Source organism: Oryza glaberrima, chromosome 5 (assembly GCF_000147395.1).
Source record: "Oryza glaberrima chromosome 5, OglaRS2, whole genome shotgun sequence".
NCBI lineage: Eukaryota > Viridiplantae > Streptophyta > Magnoliopsida > Poales > Poaceae > Oryza > Oryza glaberrima.
In genome coordinates, this window is record NC_068330.1 from 25,178,125 (window position 1) to 25,199,466 (window position 21,342).

At 44.6% G+C, this 21,342-nt stretch overlaps 5 protein-coding genes across 9 annotated transcripts; 1 reads left to right on the forward strand and 4 right to left on the reverse strand.

Moving 5' to 3' along the window:
* Window positions 1-3,315: 3,315 nt before the first annotated feature.
* On the forward strand, window positions 3,316-4,007 carry LOC127775025 (histone H2B.9). Its single transcript, XM_052301327.1, has one exon. It carries the CDS (start codon window positions 3,366-3,368, stop codon window positions 3,822-3,824), a length of 459 nt encoding a protein of 152 aa, XP_052157287.1. The 5' UTR covers window positions 3,316-3,365; the 3' UTR covers window positions 3,825-4,007.
* A 2,623-nt stretch (window positions 4,008-6,630) lies between these two features.
* On the reverse strand, window positions 6,631-10,563 carry LOC127775022 (malate dehydrogenase, mitochondrial-like). The gene is made up of 7 exons (XM_052301321.1): window positions 10,157-10,563; window positions 9,895-10,068; window positions 9,168-9,336; window positions 8,984-9,045; window positions 8,516-8,640; window positions 7,525-7,642; window positions 6,631-7,040 (listed from the first exon to the last, which is right to left on the reverse strand). The coding sequence occupies exons 1-7, from the start codon at window positions 10,388-10,390 to the stop codon at window positions 6,900-6,902; spliced, it is 1,023 nt and encodes a 340-aa protein (XP_052157281.1). The 5' UTR covers window positions 10,391-10,563; the 3' UTR covers window positions 6,631-6,899.
* Window positions 10,564-11,473: 910 nt separating this feature from the next.
* LOC127775023 (GTP-binding nuclear protein Ran-2) lies at window positions 11,474-13,767 on the reverse strand. The gene is made up of 8 exons (XM_052301323.1): window positions 13,613-13,767; window positions 13,451-13,520; window positions 12,758-12,814; window positions 12,557-12,674; window positions 12,350-12,439; window positions 12,088-12,267; window positions 11,903-11,980; window positions 11,474-11,804 (listed from the first exon to the last, which is right to left on the reverse strand). Exons 1-8 carry the CDS (start codon window positions 13,613-13,615, stop codon window positions 11,735-11,737), a joined length of 666 nt encoding a protein of 221 aa, XP_052157283.1. The 5' UTR covers window positions 13,616-13,767; the 3' UTR covers window positions 11,474-11,734.
* A 502-nt stretch (window positions 13,768-14,269) lies between these two features.
* LOC127775016 (3-ketoacyl-CoA synthase 11-like) lies at window positions 14,270-16,519 on the reverse strand. Its single transcript, XM_052301316.1, has 2 exons — window positions 16,278-16,519; window positions 14,270-16,182 (listed from the first exon to the last, which is right to left on the reverse strand). Exon 2 carries the CDS (start codon window positions 15,991-15,993, stop codon window positions 14,431-14,433), a length of 1,563 nt encoding a protein of 520 aa, XP_052157276.1. The 5' UTR covers window positions 15,994-16,182; window positions 16,278-16,519; the 3' UTR covers window positions 14,270-14,430.
* Window positions 16,520-17,784: 1,265 nt separating this feature from the next.
* On the reverse strand, window positions 17,785-21,278 carry LOC127775024 (uncharacterized). Of its 5 annotated transcripts, none has more exons than XR_008017860.1 (9): window positions 20,981-21,278; window positions 19,600-19,642; window positions 19,426-19,518; window positions 19,264-19,326; window positions 19,083-19,178; window positions 18,923-19,000; window positions 18,780-18,852; window positions 18,204-18,310; window positions 17,785-18,128 (listed from the first exon to the last, which is right to left on the reverse strand). XR_008017860.1 is itself a non-coding variant. In XM_052301326.1 (9 exons), exons 1-8 carry the CDS (start codon window positions 21,163-21,165, stop codon window positions 18,218-18,220), a joined length of 648 nt encoding a protein of 215 aa, XP_052157286.1. In that variant the 5' UTR covers window positions 21,166-21,278; the 3' UTR covers window positions 17,785-18,128; window positions 18,204-18,217. The 5 variants fall into 5 exon arrangements, 3 of the variants coding, with proteins under 3 accessions (XP_052157286.1, XP_052157285.1, XP_052157284.1); XM_052301326.1 differs by having other exon boundaries at window positions 18,204-18,234; XR_008017859.1 differs by having other exon boundaries at window positions 18,204-18,852; window positions 20,981-21,276.
* Window positions 21,279-21,342: the final 64 nt, after the last annotated feature.

Sequence of the window (21,342 nt, forward strand, 5' to 3'; positions counted from 1 at the left end):
ATTTACATGATGCTTTGCATGACACAAATTGGAAACATGCTATGGATGCAAAGTTCACAGCTTTATTGCATAATAAAACATGGCATTTAGTTCCTCCTCAAAAGGGAAGAAATATTATAGATTGTAAATGGGTCTATAAGATTAAAAGAAAACAAGATGGTAGCCTTGATAGATATAAAGCTAGGCTAGTTGCTAAAGGTTTTAAACAAAGGTATGGGATAGATTATGAGGATACCTTTAGTCCTGTTGTTAAGGCAGCCACAATCAGAATTATTCTATCAATTGCTGTGTCTAGAGGTTGGACTCTAAGACAACTAGATGTGCAAAATGCCTTCCTTCATGGTATTCTTGAAGAAGAGGTATACATGAAACAACCACCTGGGTATGAAGATAAGGTCCATCCTGACTATGTGTGTAAGCTTGACAAAGCTCTCTATGGTTTAAAACAGGCACCTAGAGCATGGTATGCTAAGTTAAGTCAGAAGCTTCAACACCTTGGATTCCAAGGATCCAAGGCAGATACTTCTCTATTCTTTTATAATAAAGGGGGTCTGATAATTTTTGTGCTTGTTTATGTTGATGACATAATTGTTGCTAGCTCGAGACAGGATGCAGTTCCAGCTCTGCTAAAGGACCTACAAAAGGATTTTGCCTTGAAGGATCTAAGTGACTTACACTACTTTCTTGGCATAGAGGTAAACAAGGCATCTAGTGGCATTGTTCTAACCCAGGAAAAATATGTTACTGATCTACTAAGACGAGTTGGTATGACTGATTGTAAACCTGTTAGTACACCTTTGTCAACTACTGAGAAACTCACTTTGCATGAAGGAGATTTATTAGGTCCCAATTATGCATCTAATTACAGAAGTGTAGTAGGAGCACTCCAGTACTTAACTCTGACTAGACCAGACATTTACTTTCTAGTAAATAAGGTATGTCAGTTTCTACATGCTCCTACTACAGTTCATTGGGTTGTTGTGAAGAGAATATTAAGGTATTTAAAACAATGTACTAAACTTGGTTTAAAGATTAGTAAGTCAAAGTCTATGCTTGTTAGTGGATATTCAGATGCAGACTGGGCAGGAAATATAGGTGATAGAAGATCTACAGGAGGTTTTGCAGTATTTCTAGGGGATAATTTGATTTCCTGGAATGCAAAGAAACAACCTACTGTGTCAAGGTCTAGTACTGAATCAGAATACAAGGCCTTGGCTAATGCTACAGCAAAAATCATGTCGATACAAACTCTGTTAGAGGAACTCAGTGTGCCAAGTCCTCCAATGGCTCGACTGTGGTGTGATAATCTTGGTGCTAAATATTTATCATCTAACCCTGTCTTTCATGCTAGAACTAAGCATATTGAGGTTGACTATCATTTTGTACGTGAAAGAGTGCAACGAAAATTACTTGAAGTGGAGTTTGTTCCTACAGGTGATCAAGTGGCCGATGGATTTACAAAGGCGTTATCGGTAAGACAACTTGAAAATTTTAAGTACAATCTCAATCTAGGTAGGTTGTGATTGAGGGGGAGTATTAGATATAATCATGTGTAAGCATAACAACCTGGCCGTATCGATCTTATCTTAGCTGATAGATAATGATTGTAATTAGGATTAGTTAGAGAGATATTAGCCAAGGTTGTTATGATCCTGTAAAGCCATGTTGCCGGCTATTGGCAACCATATAAATATACGCGGGCGCACCAAGATCGGTGACGACACCGCTTCCTGCACCTCTGTTTCCTTTCTACTCCTCCTAAAGATGATAGGTTAAAAGAATTATCCTGGATCGCATTTCGAAGCATTCCGAAGCATCAACGACCAGGTCTTGAGAGAGCTGCTTAGTTAGGCACTTTGAGTTGTGATATATTAATTGAGCTTGGGCAGGCATGGCCAGATGTCTTGGCAAGACAATATGTCTCCCGAGCCATGGAGCGAGGCTTGTGAAAAATAAAAAGATTATTTTTGTCTTGGTAATCTTTGACGATACACTATTATGTCTGGTACTGATCAGATTGACTAGTGCACATTGAGCTCTCACTATGCCTGATTTATATATGCCTTTTCGTACTAGTGAGAAAATCTACAGTTAAACTGCTACACGGTGTGTTTCGTGCGAAAACTTTCTATATGAAAGTTGTTCTAAAATATAAGACTAATCCATTTTTAAGTTTGTAATAATTAAAACTTAATTAATCACATGTTATTACCATCTCGTTTTATGTGAAACACTTAATCTTTATCTTCATCTTCATTTTCATGAGATTCAAATGCTACCTAGGTAGCGTTTCATCTGTGTTCCTCAATCGCAAACAAGATGCGAAAGTGTCTTCCAACTACTAGAACCACTGTAAATCGAGCCCTCAACAATATTAAGAATGGTCTCGACTGGTGCCTATATGCTTGTTAACTCGGTCTTCATCCTATGTGACGCCTACGATGCAACTACGTAACACTAGAAGAGAAAATAGAAACACCAATTGGACCCACATTTCAGTGGGTACACATTTAAAGAAATGCAATAGGACAAACTTGTCTGGCTACAGGCTACATAGTCCTCAGTACTTCTACCAATATCATGGAACATGCAAGAGGCAAGGAGAAAGAACGTGGGAGGAAATGTTCTGCTAGGAATAACTTGAATATTTTTCTTGGATGGCACTAGTATCACTGTATGAAAATTGTTTACAGCGGATGCTCTCCAAGCAACAGCGTAGAAGATGATGACATCCGACATGCCTATGATTTTCACTCGAGCTGTTGTCGTGAGATTTAAAAACTTCAAAATTCTAAATTCTAAACGTCGAAGATGAAATTCACACGGTTTTCGGTTGATGCCATGGTAACTGTCTTGCTATGTATGTGTACACCAATTTTAATATACGAAAAACCACACATTTTGAAACAATCCGAATCTTGGGAAATGCATCTAGGCAATTCAAATTCAAATTTTGACCAAATCCTTGCTAAATTACCTAGAAAATGCTTTTAAATGATAAATGGGCCTTTAAATGGATAGTAGTGGGCTCCGTGCCAAAAAGCCCAAAAACTGATTGAAAGGCCCCACCAACCAGAAAAGCACCATCCCGCGCCAGAAAACCAATCACAGTATCCCCTCTCCCGCCTACAAATTTTTGCCACGTCACCGATCCGCACGGGAACTCATCGCGACCGTCTACCGAAACAGCACCGGACGTCCCACGTCGCTCCACGTCACCGATCCGCGTGGTAAGCGTCTCCACCAATCAGCGCCCACCTCTAGCCTGCTAGTACTATATAATAAACTCGTCCCCTTCGTCTTCCCCACATCACAAATCAAGCTCACACACGCAGCGAAATCCAAGAAGAGAGAAGCAGCCATCCATGGCGCCCAAGGCGGAGAAGAAGCCGGCGGCGAAGAAGCCCGCGGAGGAGGAGCCCGCGGCGGAGAAGGCCCCGGCGGCGGGGAAGAAGCCCAAGGCGGAGAAGCGGCTCCCCGCGGGGAAGGGCGAGAAGGGCGGCGCCGGCGAGGGGAAGAAGGCCGGGAGGAAGAAGGGGAAGAAGAGCGTGGAGACCTACAAGATCTACATCTTCAAGGTGCTCAAGCAGGTCCACCCCGACATCGGCATCTCCTCCAAGGCCATGTCCATCATGAACTCCTTCATCAACGACATCTTCGAGAAGCTCGCCGCCGAGGCCGCCAAGCTCGCCCGCTACAACAAGAAGCCCACCATCACCTCCCGCGAGATCCAGACCTCCGTCCGCCTCGTCCTCCCCGGCGAGCTCGCCAAGCACGCCGTCTCCGAGGGCACCAAGGCCGTCACCAAGTTCACCTCCGCTTAGGCTTTTTCTCTGTCCTCCTGTCTCGTCTGGTTGCTGCTAATGCTAGTTGTAGTTGTAGTAGGTTGCAGATTTGGATAGTTTGGTACTGTGGTGTATTTACCCTGGCTATTGACTATCTTGGTGGATAAGGAACACTATCATTGTTATTATGGAGAAATAGTAGTTATGCTACTTTAATCTGCTTGCCTTTGTCTGTTCTTGGTTTATTTCTGCGTCGCATATATTATTTGTTCATTGTGCCTCTATTATCGCTATGTGCTTGTCTGAATTTCAGTGGATAGGAGGATCTTCACTGACCTCTGCAGTTACTCTTTGTAATGTTATGGGGAGTTGATTTTTTTACCCTGTAGTGAATGCTAGACTGATAAACCCTCTATGTGTAGTGATCTAAGGTCCATCAGTCATTGTTCTCTTTGTGTAGGTGACAACTTTGCCAGATTGCTAGAATGTCCAGAAGCTTTTATTTTTCAGAGAAGCTGGAGATGATATGTCAAGTGAAGAATCTGTAATTCAAAACATGGCAAAATTTGTTATATAGCATTGAAAGTTCACGTTTTTGGTTTTATAGCACCGAAAGTTACCGGTTCACTTTAATAGCACCTAAAGTTCACCATGTTCCCATTTTTAACACTTCCGTCAATTCTCGATCGTTTTCCGTCCGTCTTGATCCAGCCACACACACATATGATGTTTCTACCCCTCACAAGTACAAGTATAATGCATGTCAATGAGGGGTAGAAATGTCATATCATGTGTGTGTGGCTGTATCAATAACGATCAAGACGGACGGAAAAAATGACGTAAGTGCTAAAAATGAGAACAGGTGAACTTTGGATGCTATTAAAGTGAACCGGTAACTTTCGGTGCTATAAACAAAAAACGTGAACTTTCGATGCTATATAACCAATTTTGCCTTCAAACTATCAGTACAGAAATGCCACTCCTTTAAAGTTTGCTGTTCATATATATGGAACACATCGAAGCTAGCTAAAATATGGGATAAGGAATAGCATGTGCAACATTAATTGTAATCTAATTGCAGTACTACTTATTTTCTTTAATTGTTGTAGACTTCCTGATTTTTTCCATTGTTCCTCCAAACAGCAAAATGCTCTCTAACTATGATATTTTACATGCTGACCTATGTAGGTGGCTGGAGACAATATATATGTGCTGAGCTCAGTAACTCCTTCATTGCCTTTTCCAGTCAACTGCTGATACTGTAAAAGAGAAATTTCCAGAAGAAATTAGATTGAGGCCCCCTTTGAATTGGAGAAAAAATAGAGGAAAAACAAAGGAATTGAAATCTTACATTATTCATGCATTTGATTTGTAGGAATAAGAAAAGGAAAAATGTAGGAAACTTTCCTATTCCTACAATTCTAGAGAAAAACGTAGGAAAGTTAACATCCACTCTAACCTCTTGGAAAACTTTCCTTGAGGCTATCTCTCTGATCTGATTCCTGCATTTTTCCTGCGGTTTTTCCTGTGTTTTGCAATCCTCTGTTTTACACTTGCATTCCTATCAAAATCCTGTGTTTTTTCTATTCCTCCGTTTTTTCAATCCTACGATTCAAAGGGCCCTGAGGTAAGACCTGCAGAATACATTGGTATCTGCATCTGTTTTTACGCTGTTTCCCATTGGACCTTAGATCACTATAAGGTGAGTATGCTGTATCTACATTCTAAGGTGAGTATGCTGTTTAATATAGGAGCATCCGTTGTTCACACCTGGAACCCAACCTGTCGAATGCAGATCCTCAGCAGTACCTTTTGCGGATGTGCTCCTGCTCTTGAGAAATTTTGACCATGGATAGCTAATTATCCATCTCATGTTAGTCCTGCCAAACATTGACACCGTGTTTAGATGTAAACTTTTTCTTCAAACTTCCAACTTTTCCATCACATCAAAACCTACACACGTAAACTTCAAACTTTTCCGTCACATCGTTTCAATTTCAACCAAACTTCTAATTTTGGCGTGAACTATCGTTCCAATTTCAACCAAACTTTCAATTTTGGCGTAAACTAAACACAGCCTGAATCCAATTTCTTCGTGATTATTGGATACGCCATGCTTGTCAAGTGTCCAAGCGTGCTATTTGGCTCTGATCGGTTTGAGTTACACTGATAAGCAGTAACTGGGTTATTTGTTCAAGCACTGGCAAACCAAGATTTTGTAGTACTGTACATGTTATGGGAAACTGATCCGTTCGATATCATTTAGTTGCATTGAGCATATGCTTTTTCTTTTTCTTTTTGAGTGGAAGCATTGAGCATATGCATCGTCATGTAGGAGTATAGACTAGCAGCGATGAAGGATCAAATGCCCGTGAGTATTGTAGGACGTGCTCTTGAACATCGGTACTGGTACTAGGATGACAAAGTACAGCTGCATAAAGCTGCTTGTTGACAACGTGCATCACAATTCTTGATGCGTGCCATACACATACCAGCTGACCGCTCGATTTGTTGCACTGCCCTGCAGGTCTCTACGGGAGCTGCAACCTTGTAACGGTGAACGGGACAGTAAAGTGATCGTCTTGGGCTTTTTTGCGGTTGTGCGCCATGGGAACTCGCCGAAATCATGCGCTGAAACTGAAATGACGAGCACGGCGCTCGCCTGAAGGTACTCATCTTGTACCCGTGCCCCAGCCAAGCGCCTGATGCTCCACACTTGGGTAGGCACACATCATGTGCGGTTGCACTAGCGCGTCTTTAACGACTCGACAGCCTACACTTCCATGAGAACCTTAGCAAACTTCGACTTCTGCTAGAACAGCAAAGACAGGTCAGTCATGCAAACTGAAGACCAACACTCGAGTCATGAACTCATGATTTGGGTTCACTGTACGCAGTTTCAGGTACAAGGTGAAAAATACCACCGGAGTCGCTGTTTCAGGTACAAGTTTTGAGTTCAGGTTGGCATCAAGCCGCAAGATTTTATTCTGGAGCACAACATCTCGGTGCCCCAGCAGATCGGGGCAGAACAACAGTCAAACCAAAAATTCGAGGGACCCCCCCCCCCCCCCCCCTCTAGTTCACATTTGAATTGTTAGAATCTGCATAGGTTGCCTAGTTCGCGTGAGCAAACTTGATGCCCTTCTCAATCGAAGACTTGAGCTCACCCTTCAGGTTCTCCAGACCCTCCTTCTCAAACTCGGAAAGCTGGCCCAACCCAAGTACTTCCTCCACTCCATTCTTGCCAAGCCTTACCTGAAGGATACAACGAAACAGTGTTCAAACCACAGCCAAGACAACAGTACAACGATAGAAAAGCAGATTTAAATAAAAAGGTGTCTTAAAAACTATTTTGATCCAACCAAAAGATAAGAGATAATCTGTTGCAACTTGCAACTAACTGAAAAGGCAGTGGAACACAACAAATATTGTAAAAGCTTAGTCCCTGGTGGTAAACATATCTATTGCTACTACAAACTATTCCATTCAAATCTTCAAACTATGACCATAGAACAGCTGCTATTAACAAATGAACACAAGCTGCAATAGTTCAATACTTCAGTCAATAAATGTGAGAAGACATATAGTAGAACTGTCTATAACACATTGTATGTTGCATCCAAAACCTGTTTACGGAAATAATAGTGTGGGAAAAGAAAGAAAAAGCAAGAGCTGTGAAGATCTAGCGATAGAAATCTGGTAGCAACATAACAATGCCATAAAGAAGCAAGAAAAACACCTTTGAGGCGAAGAATGGCAGCTCTGTTACTGTTGATTGCACAAAAGAGCACTCTACAACATCAGGAACTCCATTGAGCCCCTTCAAGCACGCATCTGCAAATACCGCACCAGCATATCTAGGGAAAAGGAGAAGTATGTCAGGGCGAAGTATACAAACTTGCAAAGCCATAAAATCACAGTTTATCTACATGGATCCAAGTGGCCTATTCATTCCAGTTCCAGATAGTACTCCAGCACAATGAGCCAAATGAGCACAAATATGTTTCCAAAATTTGAATGCATGTGTGCTCACATGAAAGCAATAACAGAGAGTTATAAGGCAGAAGGGGAAATTCATTTGGATAAATTAGTTTGTACAATTGCTTTGCATACAAGAACTGAAAACAAGCTCAGATATGCCAACTGTTTATAAAAATGTATAATCATGGGATAGAAAAATTTTGGTTTCCATCTATTATTGGCAGCATTACAACCTAAATATATCCAATTATGACAGTAAAGCTTTGCTGCAATGAAAATCAAATGGGCATGAGAACAGCAAGAAGTTAGAACTGAATTTTGCTGATATGTTGCTACTGTTTTTTTTTTAAAGCCAGCGGGCAATAGTGCAATAGGCAAATATATACCAACTAACATCTCATAGATGGAGTAGGATCTATAAAGAATAGAAAAAACAACTCCGCAACAGTCTGGAAGCAAGTGGACAGGACTTTTAAAGGAAAATATATAACCAGCTAACATCCAATGGACAGAACCAAGCATATATGTACTCTGAAGCCAATATGTTGAACCTAGAGGCAATGTACTTTGAAGCATGCATATCTAAAGGATGGCAAGAACATCCAAGGGATCGGTTGGTTGCAAATTATGAGAACTTTTTCCTGATGTTTTATCAAGAATATCACAAATAGGCATAGTAGCATACTAATATTGACAGACTAACTAGTAAACTAAGGATATAGTTGGTTAAGGTTGATATGAAGACTTACGCCATAGACAATGTTGCAGAACCCTTTCCAGCCTTTGCTTCAACAACTTCCGTCCCACCATCTTGTGTCCTCTTGGTCAGAGCCTTAATGTCCTCATGCGACAATGCATTACTTGCAGGGGTTGCCTACATCACACAAAAAATTACTCCGTTAGGAGGTAGGCCACACACCATAAATGCACTTTGATTTTTTGAAAAAATTCCATGACATCAATTGCATATTGTTTTCGTGATTGTCAAATGAAGATAACCATTCTGTATTGACTCCAATCCACAAAGCACAACCTCTTCATTGAATAAAAAATGCAAGTTTATACAGCAAGCTTAAAACATGCAGGATTCCAACACCTATTCTATGAGGTTCTATCATCATCATCATCGAGTATTTACACTCTGTATATGTATATTGAGCTCAAAGTGGGTAACCACGGAAGGAAATTGCAAAAAACAAGACCGTAAGCTATGATACCTGCGAGAACAGTGGCAGGATAGTAATACCAGCATGGCCACCAACCACAGGGACATTCACTTCTGCAGAAGATCACAGCAATCACAAAGATTAGAAAAGCGGAGATAAAATTTTATCATAAAATCCACAGCTATATTTAATGTCAATGTCCCCTAAAATTATGAGTAAAAGATCAAGGTCATACCAGTAACTGGCACATTAGCCTTTCCAGCATAGAAAGTTTTAGCGCGCACAACATCAAGCGTGGTCACACCAAACAGTTTCTTCTCATCGTAAGTACCAGCCTTCTTGAACACCTCCGCTGCGATGGGGACAGTCGAGTTGACAGGGTTGCTGATCATATTGACAAGAGCCTAAAAAGCATACAATCAAAAGATTAACAATTGTATTCATATATAGTGAGCACAATAAACTTCATAATGGTCAGCTGATATATTGGAGTAGACATGCACAGAACACAATCTAACATCCCATTCGTTCTCGGCGGTATGCGATTAAATGGAGCAAAACAAGGCCTGGTGAGAGCGAGACTCCTCGAGTGAGACACCACACAACATTGAGGCAGCCTCGAGCGACACCACACAACATTGAGGCAGGCAACTAGCACCTCACCTTCCTATAGTATTAAATCTCAATGAATTTGGGGCAAACGTCCATTTCTATTCCCATCAAGTCCTGGTCACTATTAAATTCTCACTGAATTTTGGGGGCAACCAGCTATTTTAGTCTCCATCATCAGTTTTATGTCAGTGTACGATCCGAGACCACAAATAAACGCTAGATCTACACGATGGGCAATGAAGTGCAATCCCCAAGCCGTGACCAGCGCAATCAGCATGCTTCACAACCAGATCCATGAACCTCACTGCATATCTAAACTCTACAGTGTAAATCAAAGTTAGGGTGCTTACGTTGGGGCAGTACTTGGAGATGGCAGTGCAGAGGCCCTTAACAATGCCGGCGTTGATGTTGAAGAGGTCGTCCCTGGTCATGCCGGGCTTCCTCGGCACACCGGCCGGGATGATTACGACGTCCGAACCCTCCAACGCCTCCCCGAGCTGCTCCTCCCCGACGAAGCCCTTCACCTGCGGAGGAGCAGAATCCAAAACCCAGCATCGTCACACGGCTAGATCCAGCCAGGAGAGGGATGCAGGCGGGTGGGTGGAGACGTACCAGCGCCGGCGAGTTGATGTGGGAGACATCGGCGGCGACGCCGGGGGTTCCGGCGATATCGTAGAGGGAGAGGGACGAGACGAGCGGGTTGAGCTTCATGAGAAGCGCGAGCGGCTGGCCGATCCCGCCCGCCGCCCCGAGGATGGCCACCTTCCGCTCAGCGGCCGCGGCGGCGGAGGAGTAGTCGCGGCGGCGGAGCGCCTGCGCGGCGTATCTCAGCAGCGACGGCCTCATCTCGGCGTTGGATTCGTGCGTGCTTCGGCTCAGGTGTGCGTGTGTGTCGCGGCGGTGGGTGGGAGTGAGAGTGGCGGCGGCGGATTTAATAGAGGAGAGGTGGAAGGGGTGGATGGGATCTAAAGAGAGAGAGGATTCGTCGGGGGTATCGACGCCTCCGCCCGCCGCGCCGAGGCGATTTTTTTTTTTTCCTGTTGCTGTGACTGTGTGGTTATCTGGCCGAGGCCACTTGCGCACTAGAGTTCGTAGTGACGCGCACTACACCTGGCTGGACCTGCCGCCTGCACCAACGATGGATTTGGCTTGTGCCTTTCAGAAGGTGATTTCGGTGCAGTATCTTTTCTTCGAGAGAGAGTGACTTCTGGAGTGTTCCAGAAACGTTGCTACTTTATTGTACTCGTATTCATCATCGATGACGATCTCTCTTTGGTTTGCTGTTCTTTTTCTGCCAGGACTAATACGGTGTACTCCTATGTTGTTTGAGCAATGTTGGCAAAGTTTGAAATGAGGTCGATTAATGCTGTTTGATGATTTAATCAATGTCGGAAACGTTTGGAATTGGGATTAATTAAGTGATCACTTAATCCTGATTTCCTGTCCATGTGCCTCCAGGTTCGTTCCCCATCAAAGCTCTTAATCATAACTTCACGCCCGGTTCGTTCTCCCTTTGGATTTTAATTTTTTAGAGTTGCAGTAAGATGATGCTACATTTTCTATCGAGCATATGGTAAGTTGGTAACTGGAAGAGCTTACTCATTTTCAGTTCAGCTTTACCAGGTCGAATGAAATGGTGTATTTTAGTTGAGCATACGGCATAGTGAGTAAGTTGGTAGAGGAGCTGTACTACTATACTGCCATCATACTCACTATATCAGCATATCGCCACCAACGACAACGAGGACCAGCAGTCAAATGTGTCCTTGTTTACCGATACAGGGACACCGGACACCCACCAGTCACCACCCCTGTTCTCCAGAACAGTTGAGCCTAGCTTTCATCACAGATATACAAAACTTAATGCGATGCGAACATTACATAATCTTGGGCGGTCAGCACTCGCAGTTAGGGCAGCGAAGAAGAATATTGTGCAACACCGGATGAATAAGTACCAGCTCGATGATACAAATAGTTTAAGCATAACCATAGAAGTAACACAGCAGTGTGTAAAGAGAGACAACAAATTCATGGCAGCAACATGTAACACCACACATCAAAAGTTTTCAACCCATCAGGCACGCAGGAAACGTCCACATTCCACAGACAAGCTAACACTAGCATGCATTGGCCTAAATCAGACTCTTATGAAGAGACTCAGGCTGAAGCATGATAGACTCATGATCCTCTCTACTCGATCAGATCGTCATCGTCATCTGGGAGAGGTTGTGCTGCTGCAGCCGCAAGCTCAGCCTCATGCCTGCAAGAGTATGAAAATTAGTTCCTGAAATGTTTGCAGAAACTAGGTATTTCATCAACACCATCTGAAAATGAATTGGACAAAGCATAAACACTTACTGTTGCTGCATTGCCAGGTCAATGGGAACTTCCGGAGGTTTAAGAGCAACAGCTTCAACGAAATGCAGGTTCGGGTCACTACATACACCAAAAGCATTAACACAGATTAAAATATGTTGCATAATAAACACAAACAATGTAAGAAGAAAGCATGAAAAGGAAAACAATAAGGAGGGAATTATTACCCAGCAAGCTTCCTTGCAAGATAAAGGAAGGGCTTCTCAAAGTTGTAGTTGCTCTTGGCAGAAATTTCATAGTACTGCAGATTCTTCTTCCTGTGGAATGTGACCTGCTTGGCTTTAACCTGCCTGTTCTTCACATCAACCTTGTTACCACACAGGACAATGGGGATGTTTTCACACACCCTGCAAGAGTTGATACCTAATCATAAGAGTTCTCTTCCATATAATATATTAGGTAAAGTTTATCGTGTCTTCAGAAATAAACCTGCACAAGTCCCTATGCCATGTTGGAACATTCTTGTAAGTCAGCCTTGAAGTGACATCAAACATAATTATCGCACATTGACCATGGATACTGCACAACAGAAGTTAAGGACAGAACAATCAGGCAAGCACAAGGAGACATCCATATGCATGGAAAAATATTAAGGGAAGCTATGATAATTGGCTTAAGCACTTCTCTAGCACTTACTAGTATCCATCCCTAAGTCCACCAAACTTCTCTTGTCCAGCAGTGTCCCAGCAGTAGAAGCGGATCTTACCACAGTTGGTGGTAAAATCTAGAGGGTGAACTTCGACACCAATGGTTGCTGAAGTGACAAATTTGCATAGCAGTTCAATAACTAATTTAGCAAAGAATACAGGAACAACAAAAATAAGTCATAGTACATACGCTCATATTTCTTTTCAAACTCTCCAGTGAGATGCCTCTTCACAAATGTAGTTTTACCTGCAATCAAACATGGCATACCATCAAAATCCATCCAATAACAATGATATAGAAGGCAATAAGTAAACTTTTCTTACGGAAATGAAGCCGTTCAGGCATATTGCCGGCCTAAACTAATCAGACTGCAACTAATGTTTTGACCAATCTCAACTGATCAAAAAGCGCAATAGTTTACTGATGCGAAGGTATTTACATACTATTTTACTTTTTCCTCAAATTTATTCAGTCCCAGGCGAATCCTAGAATAACAGCATAGCACGATGGTCCATTCTAAAATAAGATAATAAATACATCTGACTAAATACGACCTGTATAGCATCATATTTATGCCGATTTCAATATCCTAAAATAACTCTCAAGATCCTAATCATCACGATAGGAGTAGCAAAATTTTAGACGTGATCTAAAAATAGAGCAATAACCCATCCCTGGGATAAGCTGAATCATAAAATGGAAACATCCAATACCCAAATCCCAGTCTAATGGCGAAATAAAAAAAATCCATCGGATTTCAGCCACGGGTACAAATCTTAGCCCATCAGATCTAGTAGAAACCACACCGAGTAGACGCATCAAACATATCATAACAGGCCGTTTCAGAACGGAATAGGATCCGAATCGAGATTGGGAACTCACCAGTCCCGCCATCGCCGACGATGACCAGCTTGAAGCTGGGGTAATCCACGGTCCCCTGATTCGGCAGCGCCTGGAAAAAAAAGCCAAAAAACGTCGCGGATCAAACACAGGAACCCCGAGATCCAAACCCACACGGCGCGGCGAAATCGAGATCGTACTCACCATAGGGGAAAAAGGCGGCGACGCGAGCGGCGGAGGGGAGGACACCGGGGTGGGGGAGGAATGGGGGCCAACAAAACCCTAGAATTCGAAATGGAATTGGGTATTTTGCGGAGGCGGAGGGTTTTATAGCTGCGGTGGCATCAATTTTTTTCTCGAAGGTTGCGGGGTTTATTAGCTTTGGATGGACGCAGGAATTGTGGCCGTTGGATCTTGGTCGGCAGGTGTGGATCGGATCGGTCTAGCTTTCGTCGCACGCGAGATTTTCGGCCGTCGGATTCGGAAGTTGCCGTTGGCTCTGTGGGATATGGGCCTAATGGGCCGAGATGCTCTCCACGACGGAATACATTTCGTCCACTTGGAAGTTTCGGCCTTTACTGTACAGCCCAGTTCGGTGTTTGTTAACAGCCCAATGGGTGCTGAAACTGTTGGCCCTTTTAAAAAGGCCGTTTTATGACAACCTATTTTAACTTTTTTTTTTCCTCGTCACAGGGCAATTGAGAAGTTGTGCATTCCTCGTTAATTAAGTGAAAAAAAAGAGAGCCTAAATTGTACATTTCTGTTTCATTGTTGTTTTCCAGGTTGACAGCTAATTTACTTGCCATTTTATGAAGCTGTAAATTAACTTTTTAAGTGAACTTATGATCAGACCTTCTTACATGCCAGACCGACAGAGCAACTTCACATAAGAACAGCGAACCAGATATGATCAGATCAATACACAAGCAACAACGAATAGATCTTAGTTCATTTCTACTACTACCACTAAGCTACTGCTAGTAATAATGTTTCAGGGCAAACAGCCAACGCGTGTGGTTGGATCATATGGCCGTCACCTTGGGGACGGGCACTGGGAAGCGGTGGATCTCGTCGATCCACGGGTTGGTGAAGTTCTTCTCCTTGGCCGGGTTCACCGACCGGAGCGCCCTCCACACGGCGCTGTTGCACTTGAAGCCGGAGCCGAAGGCGATCTGCCACGTCCTGTCCCCCTTCTTGATCCGCCCCTTGGCCTCGGCGTAGGCGAGCTCGTACCACAGCGAGCTGCTCGACGTGTTCCCGAACCTGTGCAGCGTCATCCACGACGGCTCCATGTGCCAGTCCGACAGCTGCAGGTTCTTCTCCAGCTCGTCCAGCACGGCGCGGCCGCCGGCGTGGATGCAGAAGTGCTCGAACGCCAGCTTGAAGTCCGGGATGTACGGCTTCACCTTCCGCTTCAGCACCTTGCGGGTGACGAGCGTCGCGAAGAAGAGGAGCTGCTCCGACATGGGGAGCACCAGCGGGCCCAGCGTGGTGATGTTGGTCTTGAGCGCCTCGCCGGCCACCGCCATCAGGTCCTTGGACAGCGACACGCCGGTCTTCCCGTCGGCGTCCTCCCGCTGCGTCACGCAGCCGAAGCACCGGTCGTCGGCGCCGCGGTGCGTGCGCACGGTGTGCACCAGCTGGTACTTGGAGCGCCGCCTCGCGGAGCCGCGGTTGGAGAGGAGGATCGCCGCGCCGCCCATGCGGAAGAGGCAGTTGGACACGAGCATGGAGCGGTCGTTGCCGAAGTACCAGTTGAGCGTGATGTTCTCCATGCTGATCACCACGGCGTACGTGTTGGGGTACACCTGCAGGAGGTCCTTGGCGAGGTCGATGGAGATGAGGCCGGCGCTGCACCCCATGCCGCCGAGGTTGTAGCTGACGACGTTGCCCCTCAGCTTGTAGTGGTTCACCACCATGGCGGACAGCGACGGCGTCGGGTTGAAGAGGCTGCAGTTGACGACCAGGATGCCGATGTCCTTGGGGTTCACGCCGGTCTTGGCGAGCAGCTCGTCGAGCGCGCCGTACATGACCATCTCGGCCTCCTTCCTCGCGTTGGCCATGGAGGGGTTGGGCGGGATGTTGAGCACCGCCTCGGGGAGGTACGTGTCCTCGCCGAGGCCCGAGCGCTCGATGATCTTGCGCTGGAACTCGACGTTCTCCGGCGTGAACGTGCCGAGCCGCTCGGTGCAGTTCATGAAGCGCGCGCGGCTGCACTTGCGCTCGTCGTCGGGCTTGTAGCACGCGAAGTCGACGAGGTAGACGGGGCGCGGGCGCGTGAGGAAGTAGGCGGTGGAGACGAGCACCAGCAGCGTGGAGCAGAGGAGCACGGAGACGAGGTTGTACTGGAGGTTTTTCCACAGGTCGGCGAGGTCGCCCAGCGTGAAGGTGGAGAGGTGCGCCGCCACGAGGCCCGGGAGCGGGGCGAGCAGGAGGTACGCGCCGTGGGTGATGAGGTAGTGGTACCCCAGCTTCACGTACTTGAGCTTCACCGATTGCTTGAAGTCCGGCAGCCGGCTCGACGACGGCGGTGCAGCGGCTGGCCTCTGCAGCAGCGGCGCTTGCTGCTGCTGCTGCTCGGCCATGGCATGCAGCAAACAAACCTCACCGAACACAAAGATTGCAAACCACGACTGCGGTCACAAGCACCAAGAACGTGGGGTTACTTGCACTTGGACGAACTCGTTTGTCCCCTGACTGAGTTATATAGACGAGAGGGATAAGAGATGCATGCACCGATCACCAATATTGCGGAACAGGAGTCCGATTGCGACCTGCACTACAGCACAAGTACACAAACGCAGACATTACAACATCATCTACGATTCTATGTAACGTAACTCACCCGTGTCCGAATCGAGGTACGCACCAGCTGGTCGGTCGATCGAGTCGATCCGTATCGGATAATGCATGCCAGCCACGCGCGCACGCACCGCGAAAACGCCGAGCCGGTCGGGCGCCGGCGTAGCAGAAAGGCCCTGTGCGATAAGCAACCGGCCGTGGGGGAACGCGCTTGCTCATGCGTTCCGCCTGAACGGCCTCAGAAACGCAAGGCGCGGACGGGCGGGACGGCGGCTCGTCTCCATCGGCGCGCGGGGGCGGTTGTTGGGCTTTTTGCTTGGGTGGGGGGGGGGGGGGGGGGGGGGGAGATCGAGCGACCGCGACGTGGATGGAGGTGGCGGCTGTACGCTCGCTCGCGCGCGTCGCGTGCGTGACGGGGGCTCGGCGATTCGCGCGGCCGGGGAATTCGTGGGGGGAAACGGGCGAGGCACCGGAGGTTTCGGACTTGGGAGCGGTAGCGTGCGTTCCGCGCACGTGGACGGGAAGCTCCTGTGGTGGGCTGCTCGATAGATCGATCGATCCATTTGTCTGTCCCGGGGTTGGCTATTTCGAGCCCACTTCCGTCCTCGCTTTCAGGGAAATCGTAGGCAACATGGTCACACGGAGTTAGGCTCTCATCGATTGACCTAATCAGCAAAAGAAAAAGCTAAATTTTAAATTTTTAAGCTTAATTTTAAGATTGATTTTGAAATATTTTCAACATAGTTTCTTTTTTAACATTAGCTTCTAAGTCACCAAGAACACATTTATAAAAGTTTTACGTACAAATTTATTTTTATTTTCTAATAAACCGTTTTATCTTATTAGGAAATAAGCCAAACGACGGAGACCTTAGACTTAACAACGTTTTTTTGTTTCCAACGTGATATTTCACGCGAGAGGTTGCTATGGGTTCAACGTGGCAGCGGCCACGAGCTGGTGGGACGTTGTACGCCATGTATGGTTAATGGGTGTAGAGTGTAGACGTGTATGGATGCATGGCATCACCGGTTCGGCGGTACACCACACGGCTCACGGACGCCCTGCATCAAACACAAAAGCAAATGGAGCTTTACCCGTATCTAACACACCCAACTCTATGTCCTTGTGGTCTTTTATTAATTACTCGTCAGTTTAGTTTAGTTCGACGGCAAGTCTATACGTACAAAAAGTTTTATTAAAAAGCTCTTAGTTTAGTTCAAAAGCAAGTATATACGCTACAAAAGTTTTTCTTGAAAAGCTTTTACAAATGTTTTACATTATGTTAGTAAATCTAAATTCCCTACAACCTCCACCTAAGTTAGATCAAATGGTTATGAATTTTGTACTAAGGCCCCGTTTGATCGATCAAATGTTGATGGGCGGACTATCTCTTGAATATATGAGCAAGTTAAATATTTTAAGAAATAAAGTGAACAAACAGCTAAAAACAAGTGGTCTAAGTATTACAATAATGTAATAGAAAGTTTTTTTTTGAGAATACGTATTTTAAAAACATTGAACAAATATCCCATTTCAATAATTCATGAATAAGCTGAAAAAATAGGGCACACGAGTTTTGTAAGAAACTTTTAATACGTGGAGCAGTGCTCGACTATGAAATGTCAGATTAATTACTAGTTCAAGCACAAAAGCAATGGAACTTTACCCGTATCCACAAATTTCTTTGCCTCATCATCAGGTTGTGCGAAAAGATATAGATATCGATATCATGTTACTTTCATCTTGCAAGCAAGTTATTGACCTGACGATGATGGTCACCTAAAAAAATATTCCCAACAAGTTACCTGCCCTTTTCTGGTGAGTGTGAAACAACATATTCAATCCACCTTCCGGTTCTTCTTTCATGTTTTCAAGTACTTGAAGGTTACACATTCTGATCGGAAAGGACGCCACAACCCTGACCAAACATGTAAAAACAGAAGATCGGTCAAAAATATAAGCGCAATAAGACAACTTGTGTTTACTTGCTTACCTCGTCACCTGCAGTCATGAGCCATGTAATCCTAAAAGCAGGAAACATAGATGATAAACTCACAAGTCAATCAGGAAACATCGAAGATATACTCGGAAATCAGGTACCTGAGCAGTTAACAATTCAACTTCTGATTGGATGGAGCAATAGACAATCATAGCGTACACAAAATAAAAACAAAGATGTGTGTATATAGGACTTTGTTTCTTCTGACAATGCCGTTTCCTGACCTGAACATCCACATTGAGCTATCGCTGAAAGCTTTCCAGATGACGGTATTTCACAAACAACCATACAGCCGCCAAACTTATGTACAATAGCGGCGTGTTTGACCATTGACATATTGAATGCTCCCAGAATGGGAGTGTCGCAGTCAATTCTACCACAGCACATGTACTATTGCTACTCTTTCCGTGACATATAACCGGACAATCTTTTTTTTTTTTTAAAAAAGAAAACCTATTTCTGGACCAACCGTGCATAATTGCACGGCTATATAATTTTCTAGATTCATCAATACATCAATACGCTAGAAGCTTGAGTGTAAGACACATATCGGTCAGTAAGCAAGACCACCTGAGAGTGCATCTCCATCATCATTGATTAAGCTCTCAGTTAACCAGTACCCATCCCATGAGCCACCAACCCTCTACAACAACAATGGGTTAAAAAACAAAGTAGCTGGAACAGAGGTGACAGAAGGATGTGTTGATAGGTACCTGAACCATTGTAAACTGAAATATAGCTTCTTCCTCCGGACGTGATCCTCGAACCCACACTCTTTGCTTATATAGGTTCTGTTAGCACGATCAGATTCAAGATCAAGATAATTTGTCTCATTGTACGATAGACAGCAATATTAAGGGGGTTAAGACCAACCTCTTCAACCCATAAACTGCTCAATATAGTTCTTTCTTTGTGGGCAAGCAAAACCCTATAAGTTGAATGGTGAAATATCCGCCGGAAACGTTCAAACTGGAGTAGCACTAGTGGCAATCAGCAAGACAGCTATGAAGCATGAACAACCATATATGTCAGAAGGAAAATACTTCTGGTCTACCTGTCCTAGATCAAATTGTCGCCCAAAATAAGTTGATCTCTCAAAAGGATCAAAGCCTGCAAACTGATAAGGCCATATAGATTCAGACTTATGAAGTTGTGTCAAACCTTTACCACATCTAAGCAAAAATGAGCAATTTGCAAGCAGCTATTAGCCTATTACCCTGTACATGACTTCTATCCCATAATCTTGGCGTGGCTGATCATTGTATTTTAATGCCTCAAGTTGGTATTCTACTGCTTCTTCTGCATTAAACTGAAAGATGGAACCATGCAAAATCTATAAGCTCAGGACATCAACATCAGACTATTTCACAGTTTCCAGTTTGAGCATTACATTCAACCTGGGGCCGAAAGGCTTTTTCTTCCGTGTTTCGAGCCTGAAGCAGAAAAATGAGGAATTATTCAGAGAACAAGAGTAAGATCCTACCAGCACAGTAAAAACATCAATAGAAGGGTTAACTGATATTCATGTTCAACATATCCAATGTCAGACTTAAATATCATATACACAACATGTGTAACACTGGCTTGCCTTTTGCACATTCACATCTTGGTATGGCATGTCAAACTCCTGTGATAACAAATGCGGTGTTCTATATCATTGCACAGGAACTTAGCAAAGGCCTCAAGTCCCCAAATTTGAATTATGTAGACCTTGATTAGATACAAAGTGAGCAGCTATTGAAGTTTATACTCTCTAGATATAGAAGATGACACACGTAGCACTTACAAGGAATACAGAAGATAAGGCCCATGCCATCAACAATTATTTTCAGGGAAGTAAATGTAAGGATGAACATAAGCTTTCTGCCTACAGATATATCTGATAGGTAAAGCTAGCTTTGCACAATGCACTAAGTATCTACCAACTGTAAATTTCTGCAGACATGCTTCTCTCTGATTCACGCAATCCTTAGGTAAAACTGGATGCAACATGCACACATGAGAATACATGAAAAAAAACCAACAAAGCTTTTAACAGACTTAACAGTTGAGGCACTGAATAAGTTGCAGTTCATGTTGTGGATGATTTTTTTGTTTGAATCATCTAATGGTACATTCATATATGATTGTACTCTAGTTGCATAATTCACTCCATGGTTACATCTACAAATTACAGTTTCAGGAAGTTCCCACTTGACAGCGGTTACTTAACCTGCTAGCACAATGGTAGAATATTCTGTTCTATACAAATGCCAAAAAGAAGGGATGGATATTCAGGGTAACAGAATCGTCTGAAGAACAAGTTCTCGACGAACATGGCATGAGTTAAATATTTGCGGCTCACACTTATCACCCACAGCAAATGTCTGTCATTCCTTCCTTTCCACTTATAACTTAAATCTACAAAATGATCCGTAAATTGCCCTCATCGTAAATGATAAGCAGATAGCCGCGTCAATTCAACGCATTTGTACCTTCCATTGCTTCCACCCGCTTTGTTCCATTCTTAAGGCACAGTCGCACAGATACTAAAGTACTGGAAGAGTGAGCAACTGGGCAAAGGAATTCTCCAAATGTGTGTGAGACCATACCGCATCCGGAATTCCGGATAGTCCATTTGAACTGGCTGCCTGACTACGCTACCCAATTTTTCCCCAATATAGTCGCAAGTTGGTTCGATTGTCCACATGAATAAACGTCGCAACTTGCAACGTACAAGCAAACTAGGAAGGAAAAAACATGAAAGCACAAGATGGAAAGGGGATACCGACCAGTCGGAGGAGAGGAAATCGGGCACGTCCGAGGCGGAGGCGGAGACTCGGAACCGGGAAGCCGCCGCCGCCGCCGGCGGCATCAGGGCCAGGAGCGTCGATCTGAGACCTCCGCCGCCGCAGCGGCAGATTGGGGCTGGCAGTAGAGCGACGGGTTTCGCGGCCGTGGGAGCGGACGACGCCATGGCTGCCACTACTCCGACTTCCGTCTCTTTCCGCTGCTTCGTTTCTGTCTCCGGTTTATTCAGGCCCGGAAAATTTCACGCCGCTGAACTGAACTGACGCGTAGAAAATCCTGAATTTTCCTCTCGCGTCCAAAAAAAGAGAGTTAACTTTCCTTGAGCCAAAGTTTTATTTCGGAT